The sequence below is a fragment of the Lissotriton vulgaris genome, chromosome 11 (assembly GCF_964263255.1).
Source record: "Lissotriton vulgaris chromosome 11, aLisVul1.2, whole genome shotgun sequence".
Lineage (NCBI taxonomy): Eukaryota > Metazoa > Chordata > Amphibia > Caudata > Salamandridae > Lissotriton > Lissotriton vulgaris.
In genome coordinates, this window is record NC_141699.1 from 386,899,055 (window position 1) to 386,923,242 (window position 24,188).

The window sequence follows — 24,188 nt, forward strand, 5'->3', positions numbered from 1 at the left end:
AGGGCTACAAATTAAATTTTAAGAAATCAAAGATAGCCTACCACAATGTTCTTTTTCTGAGATATGAGCTTTCCAGTGAAGGGAAAAGCTTAACAACTAACTTTTTAGAAAAGTGTGCACTGCTACAACCTCCGAAATCATTAAAAAATGTACAATCAATACTGGGATTCCTGAATTTTAGCAGAACATACATTTTGGATTAAGCAGAAAGAGTTAAATCTTTCTACGATTTGACAAGACCTGACTTTTCAATTAGACAGTGGACACAGGAAAACTTAGATATTCTTCGTACCCTACAAGCTGATATGATAGCTTCAAAACACTTACGGACACGTGTAAATGTATGCAACTTAGTGATCCGTATAGTTGCGGGTCAATAAGGATAATCCTACCTAACATATAATGAAGTTGCAACAGTACCAATAGCATATAAACCACATTTGTACACAAATGCTGAGATGCGCTTTGCATCAACAGAAAAAATTCTTACAGCAGTATAGACTGCTGTAGTAAGAGAAAGAGCACTTGCTAAGGGAAAGCAAATAATTGTCGTAACCCCAGTACCGGCCTTAGAGGCTGCTATAAAGGCTGGCGTTCCGAACGCTAAAGCTTTACATCCAAGATGGATACAATGGGCTAATTCTCTTACTGCAACAGATGTAGAATACAGGTAGGACCCAAGTGTAAAAACACAAGCATTCTTGCAATACGAACAAGATTATACTCTCCCTAATGAAATATTTACTCTACATCAGCATAAATATATAATTTACACTGACGGATCTACTGAGCTGGCTATTGGGAATAAAGAGCAATGCAGCGCCGCATGCACAATCGTTAAAGGTTGCTTGCAGGATGGAAAGTTTCATCCACGTTGTACAAAAACCCAGTCACTAGGAGACTGCACGGCACAGCTGGCGGAATTAAAAGTCCTATTACTGGCACTGGTAAATACGGAGTGAGAATTCCCCACACTAATTGTGTGTGATTCCTTTTACTATGTACAGTCATGTAATGAATACTTACACCACTGGGGACAAAATGGGTTCAAAGATTCAAAAAGTGGCAACATTATGCACAAAATGCTATGGGAACACGTAGTGGAGTTGAAAAACAAACTACCAAGGGCTCACGTGATACACACACTGACTCCTACAAGTTGGATGCAGATAACGTTCCATTTGCTCAGATTCCTGGAGTGGGGGATAGAGTAATACCGAATATGGATCGCAAGTTAGGTTTAATTCTAGCAGCACACAAGGGTATAGGTTCTGCATACACAGGAGTTACGGCAACTGTTTCCTTACTGAAACAACGATACTGGTGGCCAGGATTAAAAAAGCATAAGGACTATGTCATGAAATGCAACATCTGTCAGCTGATGTAAGGCTCCACCATAACACGTCCAGCACAGACACCATTGCTAATATCAGACAAACCACTTGTGTGTATTTATTTGGACAACTGCGGCCCCTTACAAACTGATGGGGCTTACAGGTATATCATGGTTGCAGTGGATACCTGCTCTAGATTCCTATGGGTGTGGCCCCACCACTCAGCTGACACTTGAACTGTTATAAAAGAGTTGCGAGTCTTTATAGGGACATATGCAATTGGCACATTACATTCTGGCTGTGGCCCCGCCTTTAGCTCTAGGGCTTACAAGGAAGCCTCGGGAGGTTTGGAAGTAGCATTTGGGTACTCCTCTCTGTACCATCCCAAGGGAAATTCGGTAGCGGAAAGGAAAAACCGGGACTTAAAGCAGTCTTTAACAGCTAGAGTATTAGGCTGAAAGTTGGGTAAAACATTTGTATGGAGGTCAACGAGCATTGAATAATATGCCAAAATGAAAGACAAATTTCAACTTGACCAAACACAGATATCTACATCAACATGCCTCAACAAGAGCAAGTTGCTGTTTCCACAAGATCTGCGAAATACCGAAAATTGATCTAACTGTATCTGGTTATTTCATTGACCAACTACCAACAAACCCAACTACCTGAGATGCCTCCTCCTCAACACTCACTCCACCCGCAAACACGCTGTCAAACTCTTGGACCTTCTCGACGCAACCGCCCCAGATGTCGCCTTCCTGACGGAGACCTAGCTGAACTCCGCCTAAGCACCCAACATCACCATAGCCATCCCGAAAGGCTACAAGATCTCCCGCAGAGACCGCCCCAAAGTAGTAGGAGGTGGAATTGCCATCTTCCACAAGAACACCCTCATAGTCTTGACCAACACCGATGACACCCTCAGCACCGCCGAACACCTGCATTTCCAGATCCACACCGACCCCAACACCACCCTCAGAGGAACCCTCATGTACAGACCCCCTGGACCCAGACCACAGTTCAGCGACTCCAGCGCCGACCTCATCAGCAACCGCACCCTCGCCTCCACAATCTACATCCTCCTCGGGGACCTGAACTTCCACCTTGAGAACAACAACGACGTCAACTCAGCCACCCTGATCGACAACCTCGCCAACCTCGGACTCAGACAGCTTGTGACAACACCCACCCACGCCGTCGGTCACACACTTGACCCCATCTTCTCTGCAAGCCCCCACCTCTCCTTCAACCACACCACCGAACCCCACTGGACCGACCACTGCTGCGTCTATTTCACCTTCAGGAAGCCCACCACACACCACTGCACCCAACAGATGCCTCGTCGCTGCTGGGGCAAAGTCACTGAAGAACAGCTAGTCACCACCCTCTTCCAGAGCCCACCAGCTGACCCCACCGAACCCAACACCCCAGCCCTCATCCTACAACAGCGGATCGACGACTGTGCCAACACTCTCGCTCCGCTCAAGACATCCTCCAACAGCCACACCAGCAAGAAAGCCACTTGGTTCACTGAAGACCTTCAGGCTTTCAAGCATACATGCCAGAAATTGGAGAAGAACTGGCTCCACAAACGATCACCAGATAAATACACAGACCTAAAAAACGCCACCCGCAGACACCATCAGCTCATCAGAACCGCCAAGAGGACCACTTTCAAGGACGGCCTGGATAACAATGCACACAACAGCAAAGAGCTCTTCAGCATCGTGAAGGAACTCTCCAACCCCAGCTTCAACACCAACGACATCACCCCCTCTCCGCACCTGTGCGACTCACTTGCCACCTTCTTCCACTGCAAGATTGCCGACATTCACAACAGCTTAAACGCCACGACTCCCCCACCAACCACCGAGACCTCCACACCCGGGACCACCAGCCGCCTGATCCAACATCAACGACGATGAACCCATAAAGATCATGAACTCCGTCCATTCCAGATCCCCGTCTGACCCATGCCCACACCACGTCTTCAACAAACCCAGCACAATCATTGCTTCCCATCTCCGGAAAGCTATCAACATTTCCTTCAAGACAGCAACCTTCCCTTACTCAAGAAGCCCAAGGCGGACCTCAAGAACTTCCGTCCCATCTCCCTGCTCCCGTTCCCTGCGAAGGTCACCGAGAAAATCGTCAACAAACAACTGACAATCTACCTCAAGGACAACAACATCCTGGACCCATCCCAGTCCGGTTTCCGCAGCAACCACAGCACCAAAACCGCCCTCATCGCCACCACCGACGACATCAGGACCCTGCTCGACAATGGAGAAACAGCAGCCCTCATCCTCCTGGACCTGTCAGCTGCCTTCGACACGGTCTGCCCCCGCACAGTACGAACATGCCTACACAGCGCCGGGATCCAAGAGAAGGCCATGGACTGGACCACATCCTTCCTCTCCGGCAGAACTCAGTGCGTCTGCCTCCCACTCTTCCGCTCCACCGCGATCATCTGCAGCATACCCCAGGGCTCTTCCCTAAGCCCAACGCTGTTCAACATCTACATGGCACCCCTCACCCACATCGCCAGACAGCATGACCTCAACATCATCTCCTACGCCGACGACACCCAGCTGATTATCTCCCTCACCAAAGACCCTCACACTGCCAAAACCAACCTCCACGAAGGAATGAATGCCGTCGCCGAATGGATGATGAACAGCCGACTGAAGCTGAACTCGGAAAAGACGGAGGTCCTCATCCTCGGCTCCACCCCTTCAGCCTGGGACGACTCCTGGTGGCCAACATCACTGGGAATAGCCCCGACACCCACCGACCACGCACGCAACCTGGGGGTCATCCTCGACTCCACCCTCTCCATGTCTAAACAGGTCAATGCCGTCTCCTCTTCCTGCTTTAACACCCTCTGAATGCTCAGCAGGATCTTCAAGTGGATCCCCACCGAAATGAGAAGAACAGTCACCCAGGCAATCGTCACCAGCAGGCTGGACTACGGAAACGCCCTCTTTGCAGGAACATCAACCAAGCTCCTGAGATGGCTACAACGCATCCAGAATGCCTCGGCGTGACTGAGACCTACACTGGCTCCCCATCAACAAGAGGATAACCTTCAAGCTCCTCATCCACGCACACAAGGCCCTCCACAACGCCGGCCCAGCATACCTCAACTGACGACTCAGCTTTTACACCCTTACCGCAAGCTCCACTCCACCGGCCTCGCCCTCGCCACAGTCCCCCACATCCAAAGAACGACCGCCGGCGGCAGATCCTTCTCCCACCTCGCCACCAAGACCTGGAACACCCTCCCCACCAACCTACGGAAGACCCAAGACCTACTGGCTTTCAGAAGACTTCTCAAGACCTGGCTCTTCGATCAGTAGCAGCACCCCCCTCCCACCCCCCCCCCCCCCCCCCCCAGCGCCTTGAGACCCTCACGGGTATGTAGCGCGCTTAACCAATGTCCCAATTGATTGATTGATTGATACCTTTTTCATTGGATCCCAGTAAACCTGAAACGATGCCCGCCCAAAAAACACGCAACCAGTAAATTAAAGACTTTCTGAACTTTCTCAAAAAGACTTTCCTGGTATCACCTTGGATAGAATTCTGGGTAATTATCGGCATACTTTTCTTTCTTTTCTGGATAGGCTTAGTAACTATTTTTAGCATGCTTATAAATGGAACTTACCTTCGACAAAGCTCTGCAGCACAAAAAAGTGAATCTGTATCTGAAACCTTACCTATCATTACATCGGGAACACAGAGACTTGTCATCAGTGAACATTACAGCAGTTCCTATACCTGCTGGTATAGTGTGGGACAAGGTTGATTATGATATATTTGGCCGTCCAAACATTTAAAAATTTCACATTTATTTAAAATATCATTGAATGATATCATTGCCTCCAGTACATTTTCAGATTATTGGGATAACGAAACTGTAAATAATATGTTGTCTGAATAGGAAAATCTGCTGCCTTTTCTAAGGGTGAAATGTTGGAAGACACATCAGATTTTGAAACAATTTATAGCTATCAACATTATGGTCATAATTTTCTGCATAAATCTGCTAATCCTAGAAATGTTTTCACATACCACCAATGGGAACATTGCCCAACACCACCAAAAAGCAGTACAAAGATATTTGCACAGACATTTCCATATTTTTCAGGGTTTAACACGTCAGACCCAGCCTCATATTATTATAAAGTTGCACCGACACTAGCACCGAAAAATATGATGACAAACACCAAACAGATTTATTCTGCTTCCTTTATTGCCCTGTTGTCCGAAAAAGGTTTTGAAAGACACAATAGACTTATAATCTATTTCGTGTTCTAGAGACTGTCAGGACCAGGGGAGGGAGGCCAAGCCTCAGCAAATAATGTTTTTCAATGAAATGGTGCAACAAACATTCTGTCTTGGAATAGCCAAAAACAAAGACTTGAACACCTCAGATGCCCACATCATCACAAAAAGCGAGTTTAACATAACATCACAAAAAGGGATTATACTAGATGAGATCATGCAATACAATAGAGATCAGATCTCGATTGGAATGGATGGTTAATTTGGCCCATAGTCACAACCAGAATTCAGGAAAGATTCATGGGTAAAACCAAAGAGTTTAATATCAACAGGCCAGATCCACGCTATGTACAGAGAGAACACCCAGGGATAGTGACATCATACAGTGTTAGGAAGTTATATCTCAATTGACTAAGAAACTTGACACTGTTTTTAATAGCAGGTATCCTGATTGTTATTTTTCTGCTATGCAATGGACTTCCAAGTCACCAAAGAGATGGAAAAGGCCCTCCAGGAGCGTAAACACCATGATTGCATGGTGCAACATCTAGGTACACCTCGCCTGGGAGAATTACGTTTGTCTTGGTTCCTGTCATTTAGACCAGTCTGGATGGACTGTATCTTATCTGCCCTCCGATGTCTGTTTTGCGTAGAAGAATGCATGTTGGATCTCTGACTGGCACTCCCATCATGTACGCAACCGGATGTTGATGCTTTACTGGACCCGATAACGGCCCATGTTCTGCAGTGCCCCTAGCGTATTCCAATGTTGATGGCGACATTCCTAGAGCCACCACAGGTAGTATCGGCTTCTGTTGGTATGGACATCGGCTCCGCCTCTGACACCCAGGCATTGTATGGTGCACAGGCTGCCCCAGCATCAGCTGTGGACAGTACAGAAGATCATCTGTGCTCAATTGACATAATCTGCGAGGTGTTCCAGGGACCATCGTCTGCTGAGGCAGGCAATGATATTGTTGCCTTTACTAGCCAGGACACATAAACATTTGGCTGATTTGGCCTGCCGTGAGCTGGGTGAAATTCGATCTTTTGAAAAATAAATAAAAATTGGATCTCAAAAACAAAGTTGACACTCTTTTTGGGCATACATGGCTTTCAAAAACTTGTAGTAGTTCGAACTATACCTACAGACACATTAACACCTTAAGTGCTGCGCCTATTCCAACGGCCGACGGCACCACTACCTCGGGAGTGCTGCCGTCGGCTGTTCCAACTGCACCTGCGCAATGGAACGTTCAGCACTCGAGCTGGACGTTCCATAGCTGCTAAGGTGTTAAAGCTATGGTTTGAGTGACAATTTCCTTTTAAAACTTTTAAAAGATTGTAAGGAACTTTTTTTTTTAAGAGAAAACTAATGTTTTTGTAGCTATTAGCAGACCAGTATCTAGTCAACCTAGTAGTACGATGAGAATTTAACTATGTTGTACATTCGGAAGAGGAGTGGGAGTTATCTTCCATACAGGTACCCTGATATAGGCTCAGATAAGTTCATAACCCTTCACCTATATTCTTCCCTGCATTACACTTATAACAGTTTACAGGGGCTGACCTTTTACCTAGCTACAAAAAACACAGTTGATGGACAGAATGTAGAACAATGTCATACATTCACCCCAGTACAAGGATCTGGGCCTAACTCCATCTTTTTTTGCACTCCACACCCCCCTGGGTTAGACACTGGCTATATGCAAATCAGCTCTGACCCTGTGCCTCATGGGAACAGTCCAGTCCGAACTACCAAGCCATGTCTTTCCCAGACCGGAATCAAGCATCCTAGGACCGGTTTCTGGCTATCAGCCTTCATCAGCCTGGATAGCTTGACTCCAGTGGTGTGGAGAGCCTGGGACTCACGTCTGAGCATCCCCATCACACTCGGGGTGAAAATTGCAAAAAACACAGTTGATGGACAGAATGTAGAACAATGTCATACATTCACCCCAGTACAAGGATCTGGGCCTTAATCCATCGTTTTTCTGCACTCCACACCACCCTGGGTTAGACACTGGCTATATGCAAATCAGCTCTGACCCTGTGCCTCATGGGAACAGTCCAGTCCGAACTACCATACCATGTCTTTCCCAGACCGGAATCAAGCATACAAGGACCGGTTTCTGGCTATGAGCCTTCATCCGCCTGGATAGCTTGACTCCCGTGGTGTGGAGAGCCTGGGACTCACCTCTGAGCATCCCCAGCACACTTGGGGTGAAAATTGCAAAAAACACAGTTGATTCACAGAATGTAGAACAATGTCATACATTTACCCCAGTACAAGGATCTGGGCCTAAATCCATTGTTTTTTGCACTCCACACCACCCTGGGTTAGACACTGGCTATATGCAAATCAGCTCTGACCCTGTGCCTCATGGGAACAGTCCAGTCCGAACTACCAAGCCATGTCTTTCCCAGACCGGAATCAAGCATCCAAGGACCGGTTTCTGGCTATCAGCCTTCATCAGCCTGGATAGCTTGACTCCAGTGGTGTGGAGAGCCTGGGACCCACGTCTGAGCATCCCCAGCACACTCGGGGTGAAAATTGCAAAAAACACAGTTGATGGACAGAATGGAGAACAATGTCATACATTCACCACAGTACAAGGTTCTGGGCCTAAATCCATCGTTTTCTTGCACTCCACACCACCCTGGGCTAGACACTGGCTATATGCAAATCAGCTCTGACCCTGTGCCTCATGGGCACAGTCCAGTCCAAACTACCAAGCCATGTCTTTCCCAGACCGGAATCAAGCATCCAAGGACCGGTTTCTGGCTATCAGCCTTCATCAGCCTGGATAGCTTGACTCCAGTGGTGTGGAGAGCCTGGGACTCACGTCTGAGCATCCCCAGAACACTCGGGTTGAAAATTGCAAAAAACACAGTTGATGGACAGAATGTAGAACAATGTCATACATTCACCCCAGTACAAGGATCTGGGCCTAAATCCATCGTTTTTTGCACTCTACACCACCCTGGGTTAGACACTGGCTATATGCAAATCAGCTCTACCCTGTGCCTCATGGGAACAGTCCAGTCCGAACTACCAATCCATGTCTTTCCCAGACCGGAATCAAGCATCCAAGGACCGGTTTCTGGCTATCAGCCTTCATCAGCCTGGATAGCTTGACTCCAGTGGTGTGGAGAGCCTGGGACTCATGTCTGAGCATCCCCAGCACACTCGGGGTGAAAATTGCAAAAAAACACAGTTGATGGACAGAATGTAGAACAATGTCATACATCCACCCCAGTACAAGGATCTGGGCCTAAATCCATCATTTTTTTGCACTCCACACCACCCTGGGTTAGACACTGGCTATATGCAAATCAGCTCTGACCCTGTCCCTCATGGGAACAGTCCAGTCCGAACTACCAAGCCATGTCTTTTCCAAGACCGGAATCAAGCATCCAAGGACCGGTTTCTGGCTATCAGCCTTCATCAGCCTGGATAGCTTGACTCCAGTGGTGTGGAGAGCCTGGGACTCATGTCTGAGCATCCCCAGCAAACTCGGGGTGAAAATTGCAGAAAAACACAGTTGATGGACAGAATGTAGAACAATGTCATACATTAATCCCTGTACAAGGATCTGTGCCTAAATCCATCGTTTTTTTTGCACTCCACACCACCCTGGGTTAGACACTGGCTATATGCAAATCAGCTCTGACCCTGTCCCTCATGGGAACAGTCCAGTCCGAACTACCAAGCCATGTCTTTTCCAAGACCGGAATCAAGCATCCAAGGATTGGTTTCTGGCTATCAGCCTTCATCAGCCTGGATAGCTTGACTCCAGTGGTGTGGAGAGCCTGGGACTCACGTCTGAGCATCCCTAGCACACACGGGGTGAAAATTGCAAAAAACACAGTTGATGGACAGAATGTAGAACAATGTCATACATTCACCCCAGTACAAGGATCTGGGCCTAAATCCATCGTTTTTTTTGCACTCCACACCACCTTGGGTTAGGCACTGGCTATATGCAAATCAGCTCTGACCCTGTGCCTCATGGGAACAGTCCAGTCCGAACTACCAAGCCATGTCTTTCCCAAACCGGAATCAAGCATCCAAGGACCGGTTTCTGGCTATCAGCCTTCATCAGCCTGTAAAGCTTGACTCCAGTGATGTGGAGAGCCTGGGACTCACGTCTGAGCATCCCCAGCACACTCGGGGTGAAAATTGCAAAAAACACAGTTGATGGACAGAATGTAGAACAATGTCATACATTCACCCCAGTACAAGGATCTGGGCCTAAATCCATCATTTATTTGCACTCCACACCACCCTGGGTTAGACACTGGCTATATGCAAATCAGCTCTGACCCTGTGCCTCATGGGAACAGTCCAGTCCGAACTACCAAGCCTTGTCTTTCCCAGACCCGAATCAAGCATCCAAGGACCAGTTTCTGCCTATCAGCCTTCATCAGCCTGGATAGCTTGACTCCAGTGGTGTGGAGAGCCTGGGACTCACGTCTGAGCATCCCCAGGAAACTCGGGGTGAAAATTGCAAAAAACACAGTTGATGGACAGAATGTAGAACAGTGTCATACATTCACCCCAGTACAAGGATCTGGGCCTAAATCCATCGTTTTTTTGCACTCCACGCCACCCTGGGTTAGACACTGGCTATATGCAAATCAGCTCTGACCCTGTGCCTCATGGGAACAGTCCAGTCCGAACTACCAAGCCATGTCTTTGCCAGACCGGAATCAAGCATCCAAGGACCGGTTTCTGGCTATCAGCCTTCAACAGCCTGGATAGCTTGACTCCAGTGGTGTGGAGAGCCTGGGACACGTCTGAGCATCCCCAGCACACTCGGGGTGAAAATTGCAAAAAACACAGTTGATGGACAGAATGTAGAACAGTGTCATACATTCACCCCAGTACAAGGATCTCGGCCTAAATATATCATATTTTTGCACTCCACTCCACCTTGGGTTAGACACTGGCTATATGCAAATCAGCTCTGAACCTGTGCCTCATGGGAACAGTCCAGTCCGAACTACCAAGCCATGTCTTTCCCAGACCGGAATCAAGCATCCAAGGACCGGTTTCTGGCTATCAGCCTTCATCAGCCTGGATAGCTTGACTCCAGTAGTGTGGAGAGCCTGGGAGTCACTTCTGAGCATCCCCAGCACACTCGGGGTGAAAATTGCAAAAAACACAGTTGATGGACAGAATGTAGAACAATGTCATACATTCACCCCAGTACAAGGATCTGGGCCTAAATCCATCGTTTTTTTGCACTCCACACCATCCTGGGTCAGACACTGGCTATATGCAAATCAGCTCTGACCCTGTGCCTCATGGGAACAGTCCAGTCCGTACTACCAAGCCATGTCTTTCCCAGACCGGAATCAAGCATCCAAGGACCGGTTTCTGGCTATCAGCCTTCATCAGCCTGGATAGCTTGACTCCAGTGGTGTGGAGAGCCTGGGACTCATGTCTGAGCATCCCCAGCACACTCGGGGTGAAAATTGCAAAAAACACAATTGATGGACAGAATGTAGAACAATGTCATACATTCACCCCAGTACAAGGATTTGGGCCTAAATCCATCGTTTTTTTTGCACTCCACACCACCCTGGGTTAGACACTGGCTATATGCAAATCAGCTCTGACCCTGTGCCTCATGGGAACAGTCCAGTCCGAACTACCAAGCCATGTCTTTCCCAGACCGGAATCAAGCATCCAAGGACCGGTTTCTGGCTATCAGCCTTCATCAGCCTGGATAGCTTGACTCCAGTGGTGTGGAGAGCCTGGGACTCACGTCTGAGTATACCCAGCACACTCGGTGAAAATTTCAAAAAACACAGTTGATGGACAGAATGTAGAACAATGTCATACATTTAGGCCCAGATCCTTGTACTGGGGTGAATGTATGACATTGTTCTACATTCTGTCCATCAACAGGCTGATGAAGGCTGATAGCCAGAAACCGGTCCTTGGATGCTTGATTCCGGTCTGGGAAAGACATGGCTTGGTAGTTCGGACTGGACTGTTCCCATGAGGCACAGGGTCAGAGCTGATTTGCATATAGCCAGTGTCTAACCCAGGCTGGTGTGGAGTGCAAAAAAACAATGGATTTAGGCCCAGATCCTTGTACTGGGGTGAATGTATGACATTGTTCTACATTCTGTCCATCAACTGTGTTTTTTGCAATGCAATTTTCACCCCGAGTGTGCTGGGTATACTCAGACGTGAGTCCCAGGCTCTCCACACCACTGGAGTCAAGCTATCCAGGCTGATAAAGGCTGATAGCCAGAAACCGGTCCTTGGATGCTTGATTCCGGTCTGGGAAAGACATGGCTTGGTAGTTCGGACTGGACTGTTCCCATGAGGCACAGGGTCAGGGCTGATTTGCATATAGCCAGTGTCTAACCCAGGGTGGTGTGGAGTGCAAAAAAACAATGGATTTAGGCCCAGATCCTTGTACTGGAGTGAATGTATGACATTGTTCTACATTCTGTCCATCAACTGTGTTTTTTGCAATTTTCACCCCGAGTGTGCTGGGTATACTCAGACATGAGTCCCAGGCTCTTCACACCACTGGAGTCAAGCTATCCAGGCTTATGAAGGCTGATAGCCAGAAACCGGTCCTTGAATGCTTGATTCTGGTCTGGGAAAGACATGGCTTGGTAGTTCGGACTGGACTGTTCCCATGAGGCACAGGGTCAGAGCTGATTTGCATATATACCCAGTGTCTAACCCAGGGTGGTGTGGAGTGCAAAAAAACGATGGATTTAGGCCCAGTTCCTTGTACTGGGGTGAATGTATGACATTGTTCTACATTCTGTCCATCAACTGTGTTTTTTGCAATTTTCACCCGAGTGTGCTGGGTATACTCAGACGTGAGTCCCAGGCTCTCCACACCACTGGAGTCAAGCTATCCAGGCTGATGAAGGCTGATAGCCAGAAACCGGTCCTTGGATGTTTGATTCCGGTCTGGGAAAGACATGGCTTGGTAGTTCGGACTGGACTGTTCCCATGAGGCACAGGGTCAGAGCTGATTTGCATATAGCCAGTGTCTAACCCAGGGTGGTGTGGAGTGCAAAAAAACGATGGATTTAGGCCCAGATCCTTGTACTAGGGTGAATGTAAGACATTGTTCTACATTCTGTCCATCAACTGTGTTTTTTGCAATTTTCACCTAGAGTTACAAACTCAGCATCAACGAAAGGGGCAGTCCTAGCTTCTGCAAGCATACAAAATGCCTAATATGGACATACAAGATCTGCAAAATATTAGCCAATAGAAAAACATCATGTAACCAGAATGTCCCCCTTACGTCGTGTTTCTGCCCTACCCATAAGTCAATCAATTACAGCACTTATAGGTCAATCAGTAATGGCAGAACATGTCTGTATGCAGTTAGGCCAGCTAGTGTCTGAGATTGCTTTCAAAGCAAGGACAGAGTGGGGTTTTCTACACGTTGCAGTCCAAAGGGCAGAAACACTTCATGAATTGAGCAGTCTGTGTAAAGGCAACACAAATTGATGACAAATGAAAGATGGAGTCAAAATTAAAGAACCTCAACTGTTGACGTCATTTGGAACATCCGGTCAGTGGTCCATCACTGAAGGACCAAGTCACAGATAACTGGAGTGCCCATCAGAGTAAACGTGCAATTGAACCTTCTCTTCAGTTTTAATTTATTTACTTTTTAACACTGCAGATGAGTTAAGTGAGATGACTTCTGAGACACTAAGCACCTCTATGCCATAGATATAAACTGTCACTTTCTCCTCATCATGCGCACTTCTGGTTGCATCCTATTTTGATCTGATATCATGAGCAAACCCCTTTAATCAATCTCATTTCGCATGAACGTCTCCAGGGATATCTCTCTCAAACAAGACCTCAGTCTTGTTCACTGGGGCTACATGGTTGACCTTTACAATGTTTTCAAAACAACCTAAACTATGGCCTCGGACCAGCCTTCAAATCGCCATTGGCAGGACCAATTAAAGTACTAATTAATCTGCTAAAGGGAGATTTGAGGCTCTAGAATGTTGAAGTATAATTTGGAACGTGTTGTCTTTGATTCTTCAGATTAAAGTCAGTATCTTTCTGCTCCCTTCCTTGGTTGATCTTTACCGCTAGCGCTGGACGCCTCTTCGGAGGTATCTGTGCGCTCTACAAATGCGATTGTACTGCATGGTATCTGACGGGCCAATCACAGGTGAATGGGGTGACTATTAAAGAGTAAACCTGATATTCCACCTTCCTTCCAGTTTCCTTTTGATTTACTTTCTCTCAATTAGGCAACGGCGAGGTTTGTCAATGATGCTGTAGCCAGTCCATCAATGATGAGATACTATACATTGACAGTGGTAAGTTGAATCCCCAAGGGTGTATGGTGCGTTTTCTGGGAAGTTGGTGTGAATAACTGTTCTTTCCAGTTCATCATGTAATATTATTGATTGTGAGGTACATTGATGAGTGTTAGACTATAGGACAGAGGCAATAAGGAAGTGTGGCATCATGCTTGGTGGCCATGACAGTATTGAGATCCACACCGTGGCCTGTTTCCAAGATGTTTTAGGGGTGGAATGAGCCTTCGAAAGGCTTTCCTCGCTGTGAAGGCACCCATCCAGATTCTAAAAGTAGACCATACGAATTTTAAGGTTGTGCAAGTGTTGTGCCAATAGGAAAAAAACACATCAGAAAACTTTTTAGAACTTTAGCCTCACGGTCCTCGTCCAGAGTGGCTTGTTAATCCAGAAGGCTCCTGTAATTGCAGTTACCCAGCTCACTGGAATTATAAGTACAGTGTAAATAAACCCCGTTGTTGAGCTGAACTCCATCCAGACATTTCACCTACTACAAGCAGGTGACGTCTCTGGGTGGAATCCTGGGGAAAGGAATGCAGAAACAAACACATTAATTATGATTCATGCATGTTATCCCCTAAAAAAAGTATTATGTCCTTCCACCACCTATCCGAAATTCCAGAAATGGGAATCACAGGGCGAGGAAATAAAAGGAGATACATAGGGTAAATCGTAATTAGGGCGCAACTGTTTATTGATGACTAGGGAAAATTGATAGCTTTTGGATATACATAGTGGTGACCCATGCACTGATTCTCATATTGAAAAGATCAAGCTGTAAAAAAAGAGGCAGAGAGAGGACAATGTCCATAACAGGTGATCTGGTGGTGGGGGTTGCCACACTATTTCAAGGTTGGAAACATCAATCTATAATATGGAATGCATTTACCCCACTATATCATCATGTTATCACTGTATTGGATTCACATCGTCCACCTAATCCTAATAACAAATGTAATAATCTATTAACTTTGCAATGTTTACCTTGTGATGTACTGGTTAGGTGGATGTAACGGATGTCCTAGTTTTCTCATGCTATATATTGCATGGGATACATCCTACCAAGCCAGGCTTAGCGTGAAGATGTTGGGAGCCAATGAACTTTGAATGAGTATAAGTCTCAATGTCAACGTCTGTAGGTCAAGTAATGTTGAAATGTGTGGGTGCAACAATGTGGTCTGAGATGCACAGGGTGAAAATCCTCCCACGCTGAAGGTCCAGACACTGCATGTATTAATTTATGACCAATCAACAGTGGACACAGGGTACAGAAGAGGCACAGATGCCTGAAGCTTCGAGAGCCTGATGCTCTTCATGCACAATTCTGCATCTTCCAACATACTTAACTGACCATGTAGCTTTTGCTCTACATGATTATCTTTAATGTGTTGTGATGTGTGTTTGAGACGTCTAGCAAGGAGTGCTGGTTAAATTCTGACAGTGATGAGCAGAAATGACTGATGGAGGGCTGTGGTGGTGACCAGGTGCCTCATGCCTCGGTTTAATGAGAAAACAAGTGAAGTCCAGTTACTGTACCGATCTGAATGCCACATCTTCATTCACTGGTACTGGTAAAGATAGAGAGGGATATAAAACCTGCTATCCACGGGCGTTGTGCCAATAAACTGGTGAGGGTTGGTGGTGACTTCTTGTGGCTCTAGGACTCGTAGTCCCAGGATTCTGTGCAAAGGAAGAGGAGGAGTTACCCCCACACTACACGTTGAAAAGCGCAGTTGACCCCCCACTGCGCAGGATGGTGTGCCAATACACTGGTGTTAACTTCTTGTAGCTCGGGTACTCGTAGTTCCAGGATTCTGTGCGAAGGAGGAGTTTCACATGCAGCATGCTGAAAAGTGCTGTTGACCCCCGCAGCACATGATGTTGTGGCAATACACTCACTGGTGGTGACTGGTGGCGACTCCTTGTTGGTTTGGGGACTCGTAGTCCCAGGATTCTGTGTGAAGGAGGAGGAGAACCAGTTTCCCCTGTGTCGCATGCTGAAAAGCATTGTTGTCCTCCCACGGTGTGGGACGCGCACGGGTCACGCCGGTTCAAAGCATGGAAAAATACAAAAACAACAGTTGATGGACAGAATGCAGAACAATGTCATACGTCCATCATCCCCTTTGGTATTGCTTTGTTCGCCCTAAGTTGGCAGGGTATGCCCAGATGTGGGTCCCTTGCTCACTTTGCCACTGGATTCAAGATATCCTGGCTGATGAGGGTTATGAACCCGAAACCAGTCCCAGGATGCTTGTTACCGGTCCAGGGAATACATGGCTTGGCAGTTCGGGCTGGACTGTTCCCATGAGGCACAGGGTCAGACTGATTTGCATCTGTCTGAACTGGGGTGGTGGAGTGAGCTAAAGAATGATGATGGATTAAACCCAGATCAGTTGACTGGGGGTGAGTGTTTGATTTTCTCAAGCGCTCCGTCCATCATCCCCTATGGTATCGCTTGGGTCAAAGCATGGGCCAAGGGCAGGCTCGTCCGTGCCCATCAGAGAGCAGAGGAGGCTATGCTAGGCCCCCTCTCTTGGTCTCTCTCCTCACCAACCGCCCACCCGCCAGTCCTGCAGCGTCGCAGTGACACAGCTGTAAGCTGAGATACTTGAATAGTCTTGGATGAGCACACGGCTCAAGAGGAGCAGGTAGGAATGCGGTGCTTTGGTCTCTAGACAAACATGTTGACCCTCCAACTCGTACTGCTGAAGCAGGGGGTACAGGGCTAATCTACGTTGTTACATTGCGATAACTGTCTCTGACAATGTGTCTGTTAGTGAAACCTCAGTTCAGCCAGCAGCAAGCTCACAGAATTCATCGTAGTACCTGAGCGGTTTACCCTATAGCTTGGGACAGTAATAGGAAAGCGTAAACTAGGGGCCATGTTGCCTACGAAGGTCTCTACAGGTACTGCAGTTACCATGGACTCTTTTTTGCAAAGGGCGGCTGGGGTCCTTGATAAGGAGATTGAGCTGGTGGCCCGGTGACTTTCTCATTACCCAATTAACCGTATTCTCTGTAGTCCTTCTAGAGTGTTGACCATCCCTGAACCCACTCCATGGTCGTCCTCAACATTGCCAATGCAAGACCCTGGTGACGTGTGGCTATACCCCTCTCACCATCTACCTACGTCCCTGTGGCCAAACCTTTTCTCTCCAGGTGCAGGTTAGTGTCAGTCCTGTTAAGTCACCAGACCCTTTCCCTCAATCCTGATGGGGGGTTAAAGTAGGAGCAGTAGCTGGTTCTGGTGCGAAAGGAAAGCATTCTTTGATTGGGGGGAAAGCTAAGCGGCCGAGAGCTGAGGGTACGCAGCAAAAAGGGTATAATAAGCAAGCCTTTGTAGTTTGGGAAGAGCTGACCTGTTTTCCAACCCAGAATCGGTGAACAGGAAAGACCCGGGGTGGGCATGGGAGTCAGACAGTGGACGTTAGACAGGAAACGTTTAGAGCTAATGAAGTCTAGCGTACATAGATTTGGCATCCTGAAAAATGTGCAAACCACTGAACCATATCTTTTGGGGCCTTTAAGTGTTTGCAATCGCTTTTCACTGACTAGGTTTCGTTTTGATCTCTTTCATCTCCTACTGGCTCAGCCACGCGGTTGTAGTAGGGGTCAGTGCCTAACGTCCTGTGGCTGCGACTGTAAGTCTCCACAGGACATGCTTCATTTCATAATGTTCTGTAGTTATTATGAGGTACCCCGGAAGACAATCATTATCCCCATTTTGAAAAAGCTCTAGTTGAGGTAGGTGTGCCCTGCCTTCACTTTTTTACAAATGTTATCTAGCAAAACCATTTTTATGTCCTTAACTTTTTGTAATCAGCTATCAGGCTCAGAGCTAGTTGCGATTAACTGTCAAAGGTATACAAGGGATGGTCGAAAAGTGACCTTGAATGTAGTGTTACGCTGTACTTAGTACTTTTAGGGACATTTAATCTCCTTTTGAGGATAAATTACATATTAAATGTATCTATATATTGTTTTTATGCATAGTATTTGATGTTATTTAGTAGACTCGTTTGTCGAGAGACTTTTTTGTACATACTGACTTTTATGGCTTTATGCAAAAACCAAATAAAGTGAATTGATTGATTGACTAGTGTATCAGAAGCGGGTTGCCCAGAGAGAAACAAAAGATTTTGAGAATGTCAAGTACTTCTCAAAGGCAAGCAAAGGTGGTGCAAAGTCAGTCACATGTCAGGCCAGTGATTCTCTGAGAAGCCAATAGGGCCAGGTAAGAGTCAGCCATGTTTAAGGCTTGCCTTCAAAAGGCTTGTAGGGCAGGGGAAGAGTGAGAGTCAGTGACTTGTCTGCTCTCAACAAAACATCTCGGACAGAAATACTTACCTATCAAGTTTGACGTGTGGTTAACACTGCATGATTATACACAATCCTTGCTGTTCACCACTTGCACGGGACACCTGTCGGAAAGACTAAGGGTGTGGAAGGGCCGTGCTAACATTGGAAGGACAACGTCACGTTTCGGTGACGCCATTACTTCCTAAAAAACCTGTCGACGAATTGCTCAAGACTTGTAAGCCACGAAGCCCCACCCAGATATTCAATAAAAATTCCTACATATACTTGTCTGGTTTACCTGTCAGTTTAGTGGCACCTCCCAAATCGTCGCGGAGATTCCGCACTTGGAAGGATTCCATCTCTTGCGTGAGAGGCTCAGCTTCTTATAAAGAGAGGGAGGGAAGTGACGCACTCAGTGTTCGGTTCCAGAGGCATCAGAGGTGAGCACTACGGAGGCTGCTGCTTGAGATGACAGTCGAACGTTAATTATCTAGTGCAAGGCAGGGTGAGTGTATTTGTGACTTTGGCATTTCTATATCATTTTTAATGAGAACATTCCAACTCCAAAACATTTGTGGCAGAGGTGCGGTGCATAGATAGCGAGGCGGAATGTGCACGTCCCAGCCGTGTCTCTGGTCTGGCCATGTTGTTCGGGTCTCCTCTCAGGAGGAAGGGAAGAAAGGTACGTTTTACTCCTGCTCCATTGCCTCTTTCCCACCTCCAGCCGATCGGTTCATACTGTGTTACCACGTGTCAGGTTTTCATTTAGCCCAACGATTTGGGAGATTGTCGGATGACAGAAAGCGAGAGATATCCGGGTTTAGAGCTCTAGTATTAACACAATAAATCTGGCTGCCTGGAAGACTTTGGCACAGGAAAAGCAAGAGGGCTATTGTTAGGTCCATTGGAATTATGTTTCAAGGGAGGACCAAATTATGTGACAGGGTTGACTGAATTATGGGGAAAGCAAAAGCCAATGTATGCAGCATAATGCTGCACATTTTGCGATAGTACTATTTCCTTATTTTGTAATTTTTACTCAGGTTAACACTTTGTGACCAAAGGTATCACGTTATTAGTACCAGATTAAAACCCGAATACAGCAATAAGCAACAGAAACGCGACCAGTCAGCCTTTGGGAATCAAGGGCCTTTCACTGCACTGACAACATGTGTACTGAGTTTCCCATAACGTTTGATATGTTTGAGGTAGAAACTATTTTTGGTAAAATCGGCAGATTATGCCTTAGATGATGTGTTATGTGGCAAATGTGGCAAATTCATAATTATGTGGAAAACACTACAGCCACAATATTGCATAATTTCAGTGGCCCGGATATACATTACACGAAAAGTTAAACTTGTTTCAGTTACAGAATCAGGTACAGGTTTGGCAGGAAATTTTGCTTGTATTGAGGGACACACTGAAAGCAATTTATAGAATTTCTGGTAACTCGTTATCAATATGGCCTTAAAGCCCACTGCTGAGGGCTATACTGGTTGTTAAATACCCTTAACCAAGTTATAGGCTTGAGCCACAACAGAGGGCCTATAACAGGGAAGAGGGCCTTTAACAACCAATGTAGCCCGATGAAGAAGAGCTGTAAGGCTATTAGAACATTCCACCCACTGATGGCAGACTGTACTAAAATTTAAAAGGGAGAAACAGAAAGGCACACATTGGAATATAGAAGCAGAAGGCTTAAACCAGCCATGTAAGCTCCGGGCCACTTCATTGTCTTCAGTGGAGCTCCCAACATTCCAATGTTCTAATAAGTAAAAAAAGGCTGATTGAATTCCCCACATGTTCCGAGGTGTGGGGAGACCGCAGCGGAATCTGCTTTCCTCCTTAGGGATCCTCTTGTAATGGGTGGGTGTATTCCGCCATAGCTTTCCCAAAGTAAGGAAATCATGAGCAGAGCAAGGAGTGAAAAGTGGTAATTTCGGACCAATTCATTTAGTGTGCTTCGTTAAGCTTGTAATAGCACAATTCAAGTATATTGGTTTAAAAGATTCTGAATCAAACTCTAGAATTCTAAAAGCATTGAAACAAGAATTCAGTCTGACAAAATGAATCAAAGTCTTGTTTGGACTGGGCTAAAGGACCTGAACACAGAGCCTTTCTCAGCGTTTAGCTTTCCAGTTGCCTAAGAATGCAGAAGCACTGTGTGATTTTTTAATCCACCTACAATATCTATTGCATTCTTTACCGCACACTATACAAAGGGCATTCTATTGATGAGTTCTTTCAGTCTGTCTCGTTTATACTGCGATAAAAAACATATAGAACAACTGTAAGCTTGCACCGTATTCCGCCCAAAGCCAAAAGGTACAGAGAGGACCTGAAATAATTATTATAAATGTAATGGTAATGTATTTTTTAAGTAATTATCATGAGATGCAAACCCCTGAATACATGGACAGCAGACAGTTCATTCTCTAAGCTCTTCAAAGCAGCCTTCTTGGGCTGAAGTTTGCCCCATACACAAGATGCCCCCTGGCATAGGACTCCTCCATTGGTAACTACTTCCGACTCTCAGACCAGAGTTCTAGATTCGATCGAGTAACATTACCTGGACTTATGTTAACGAAATGTACTTTTACCCACACTTGAGTGTAGATTGCATCTTAATATTAGTGAGGGTGTTGGGTTCAAAACCATGTGATTTAGCCCACACAGAGCACAAGAGCCCCACACAACCAGGTATGATAAACTTATTTTCTTATGATTTACAGTTTAGATCATAGAAGAACGCTTCATTTGGATAAAGTAACCATTTACTTTTGTGTTTTTGTTTTTACCAACAGTGAAATCACCATGACGGGTTATGAAATGTGCAGAACAAAAGGAAAGGTAAGATGGCCCTGTACAGATTCCTGAGGGACCCTTATATTTGCAGCATTACAGATTTGTCACTTACTCTGAGTACTTTGGGTGGATGGATTACACTTGGCCAGAACCAAAGGCCGATTCTTCCAGAGAGTGACACAGAACAAAGGTCTCTTCCACCTAGTAGGGGAACAGAACCAAGGGCTCTTTGGCAAAATAAGGGCTAGTAATGAAAGGATGTGACACACATCCATACTTCCATACTAATAATATAAAGAGAGAGCCCAAACCTTTGAGGCGGGTATTCTCAGGAACCACAGCACCAATCACAACACCCAATACAGCGTTGGAAAGGGCAGTTGCAGCAGAAGGACATAGGCTATACAGACGCCCACCATATACATTTAAAAGGTAAAAGAACTGTGCCAGCAAAGTAGTCCCTTGTGGGCGTTACTGCGTTGTGCTGTGGGCGTGTGCTGGGGGCGTGACAAACACTGGGGGCGTGTGGTACGTTCCGCCCTTCATGCCACGTCTCATATTGTGTGCTAATCCCACCCAGCTCCCTTTAAATACCCCTGCACCCCATGATCATAACCCACCCTTACTCCTTAAAATACCCCAACACCCTTAAACACTAACCCATCTTAACCCTATAAATATACCCTGTATCCCCTAACCCAAACCTATCCCTAAACACTAAAAAGTACCCCTATACCCCAAAACCCAAAACTAGCACTGAACCCTATAAATACCCCTGTACCTCAAAACCCAAACCTACCCCTGAACCCTAAAAATACCCCTGTACCCCAAAACCCAAACCTAGCCCTGAACCCTAAAAATACCACTGTACCCCAAAACCCAAACCTACCCTGAACCCTATAACCCCTGTACCCCAAAACACAAACCTAGCCCTGAACCCTTAAAATACCCCTGTACCCCAAAACCCAAACCTACCCCTGAACCCTAAAAATACCCCTGTACCCCAAAACCCAAACCTAGCCCTGAACCCTAAAAATACCCATGTACCCCAAAACCCAAACCTACCCTTGAACCCTAAAATACCCCTGTACCACAAAACCCAAACCTAGCCCTGAACCCTAAAAATACCCCTGTACCCCAAAACCCAAACCTAGCCCTGAACCCTTAAAATACCCCTGTACCCCAAAACCCAAACCTACCCCTGAACCCTAAAAATACCCCTATACCCCAAAACTATATCCGAACCCTTAAAATACCCCTGTACCCCAAAACCCAAACCTAGCCCTGAACCCTAAAAATACCCCTGTACCCCAAAACCCAAACCTAGCCCTGAACCCTTAAAATACCCCTGTACCCCAAAACCCAAACCTACCCCTGAACCCTAAAAATACCCCTATACCCCAAAACCCAAACCTATCCCTGAACCCTAAAAATACCCCTGTACCCCAAAACCCATACCTATCCCTAAACCCTAAAACTACCCCTGTACCCCATAACCCAAAACTATGTCTGAACCCTTAAAATACCCAAACATATACCTCAGTACCTCAAAACATATACCCCTATACCCATACTTACCTTATCCAAACATTTTAAAAAAACATGCTTTTACCATGCATGCATTTACAACGAATTTCGTTGTAAATGTATGCGTAGTAAAAGCATATAAAATGTAATGCCATGCGTTATAATGGCATTGCGGAGTCATGGTACTTTCGTAATGAAAGTATGCGGAGTGATGGTATGCGGAAAGAAAGTTGCGGAATAATCAGTGTTTACCCTCCCCCGGTAAGTACATTGGTGGCACGGCGGCCCACATCTCCAGCTACATACTCATATTTTTTCACCACCCATTTGAAAAATGCACAGGTCTCTCTCATTGATGGCCAGCAGTAACATACACTTTTAGACACACCTCCCGCCACAAGTTCTAGAATTGAGAACTTTAGAGCTGGGGAGCTACGTTCGAATCTCGGCATCAGCTCAACATCCTGTGATTCCACGCAAATCGCTTTGTCTTCCCGTGCCTGCCACAGATGAATGTGTTCTTCTGTAATGTAAATTGTGCTCATGCCATGTTGTCGAGTTTGCGCTATATAATATTGCAAAGAAATATAAAGCAGGGAAACTCGAGTTCACACACTACTGAACGCGCACTCTTAAGTGCATCAGCAGTGCACTGTGAATCGGAGCGTTTCACAGGCCTGTCACAGATAAGAAATGCTATCAAAACGAAATCCTACAAAACAATATACCACTGGCCGGCAGCAATTCATACCCAGACAACGTGGTCACGGGCTGCTATCAACAATGAAATCATAAACCAAGGACTTATAGAAATTGAAGACTCACTGTATCTATTAAGCGAGAAGTCCTTACAAGATGTCAGCCTGCCGCCAGCGGTCCGAACTAACCTAACTGGATACCACAATATCGCTACCGCACACAATATTCCAGAGCTAAATAACTACCTTGCTCAACACTTGCCTAACTTAGTTCCCGATCAACAACTCGCCTACAACACCATAGTTGATAGTGTTGAAAAGAAGCAAGGCAAACTATTGTTCATAGACGCCCCCGGTGGCACAGGAAAGACTTACCTAATCAACCTCATACTTGCCAAAGTTCGATCTTCTGGGAATTTGGCTCTAGCTGTTGCTTCATCTGGAATAGCTGCCACTTTGCTAACAGCTGGGAAAACAGCACATTCTACCTTTGAACTGCCTCTAACAGTTTCCCTTGAAAGGGATTCAATATGCTCTATTCGGAAAAACGGACCTTTGGGGACACTGCTTCAAAATGTGTCTCTTATCATGTGGGACGAATGTACAATGATATTAAAACCATTGCTGCCTAGCCTTTTTTTACCCGGACAACGTCGGGACGGGCCGCTAGTAAATTGATAAAGTGATATTTATTCATGTCGGTGGGTAGAGTCAAGCATGATTGGAGGAGACCCACAACACCTGCCCCAACCACCACATACATCTGTGCGTTTCTCTTCTTGTGCACTGTGAACAAAGAGGCCTTTTGTTAGGGAGGAACTGAAACCACCACGTTCCAAGTAATGTCACCATAACAATCCTTCCTTATTACAAAGGCAAAGAGTAAAAATAC

At 46.2% G+C, this 24,188-nt stretch overlaps 1 protein-coding gene across 2 annotated transcripts in view; it reads left to right on the forward strand.

The window, feature by feature from the left end:
• The first annotated feature begins 18,680 nt into the window (after nucleotides 1-18,680).
• The window catches only part of LOC147679835 (uncharacterized), a 407,241-nt gene continuing 401,733 nt past the window's right edge, over nucleotides 18,681-24,188 (forward strand). For both annotated transcript variants that reach the window (XM_086943389.1, XM_086943388.1), the window contains exons 1-2: nucleotides 18,681-18,768; nucleotides 21,071-21,116. In XM_086943389.1, the coding sequence (XP_086799515.1) occupies nucleotides 21,081-21,116 (36 nt within the window). In that variant the 5' untranslated portion in view covers nucleotides 18,681-18,768; nucleotides 21,071-21,080. The remainder of the gene's footprint in view (nucleotides 18,769-21,070; nucleotides 21,117-24,188) is intronic.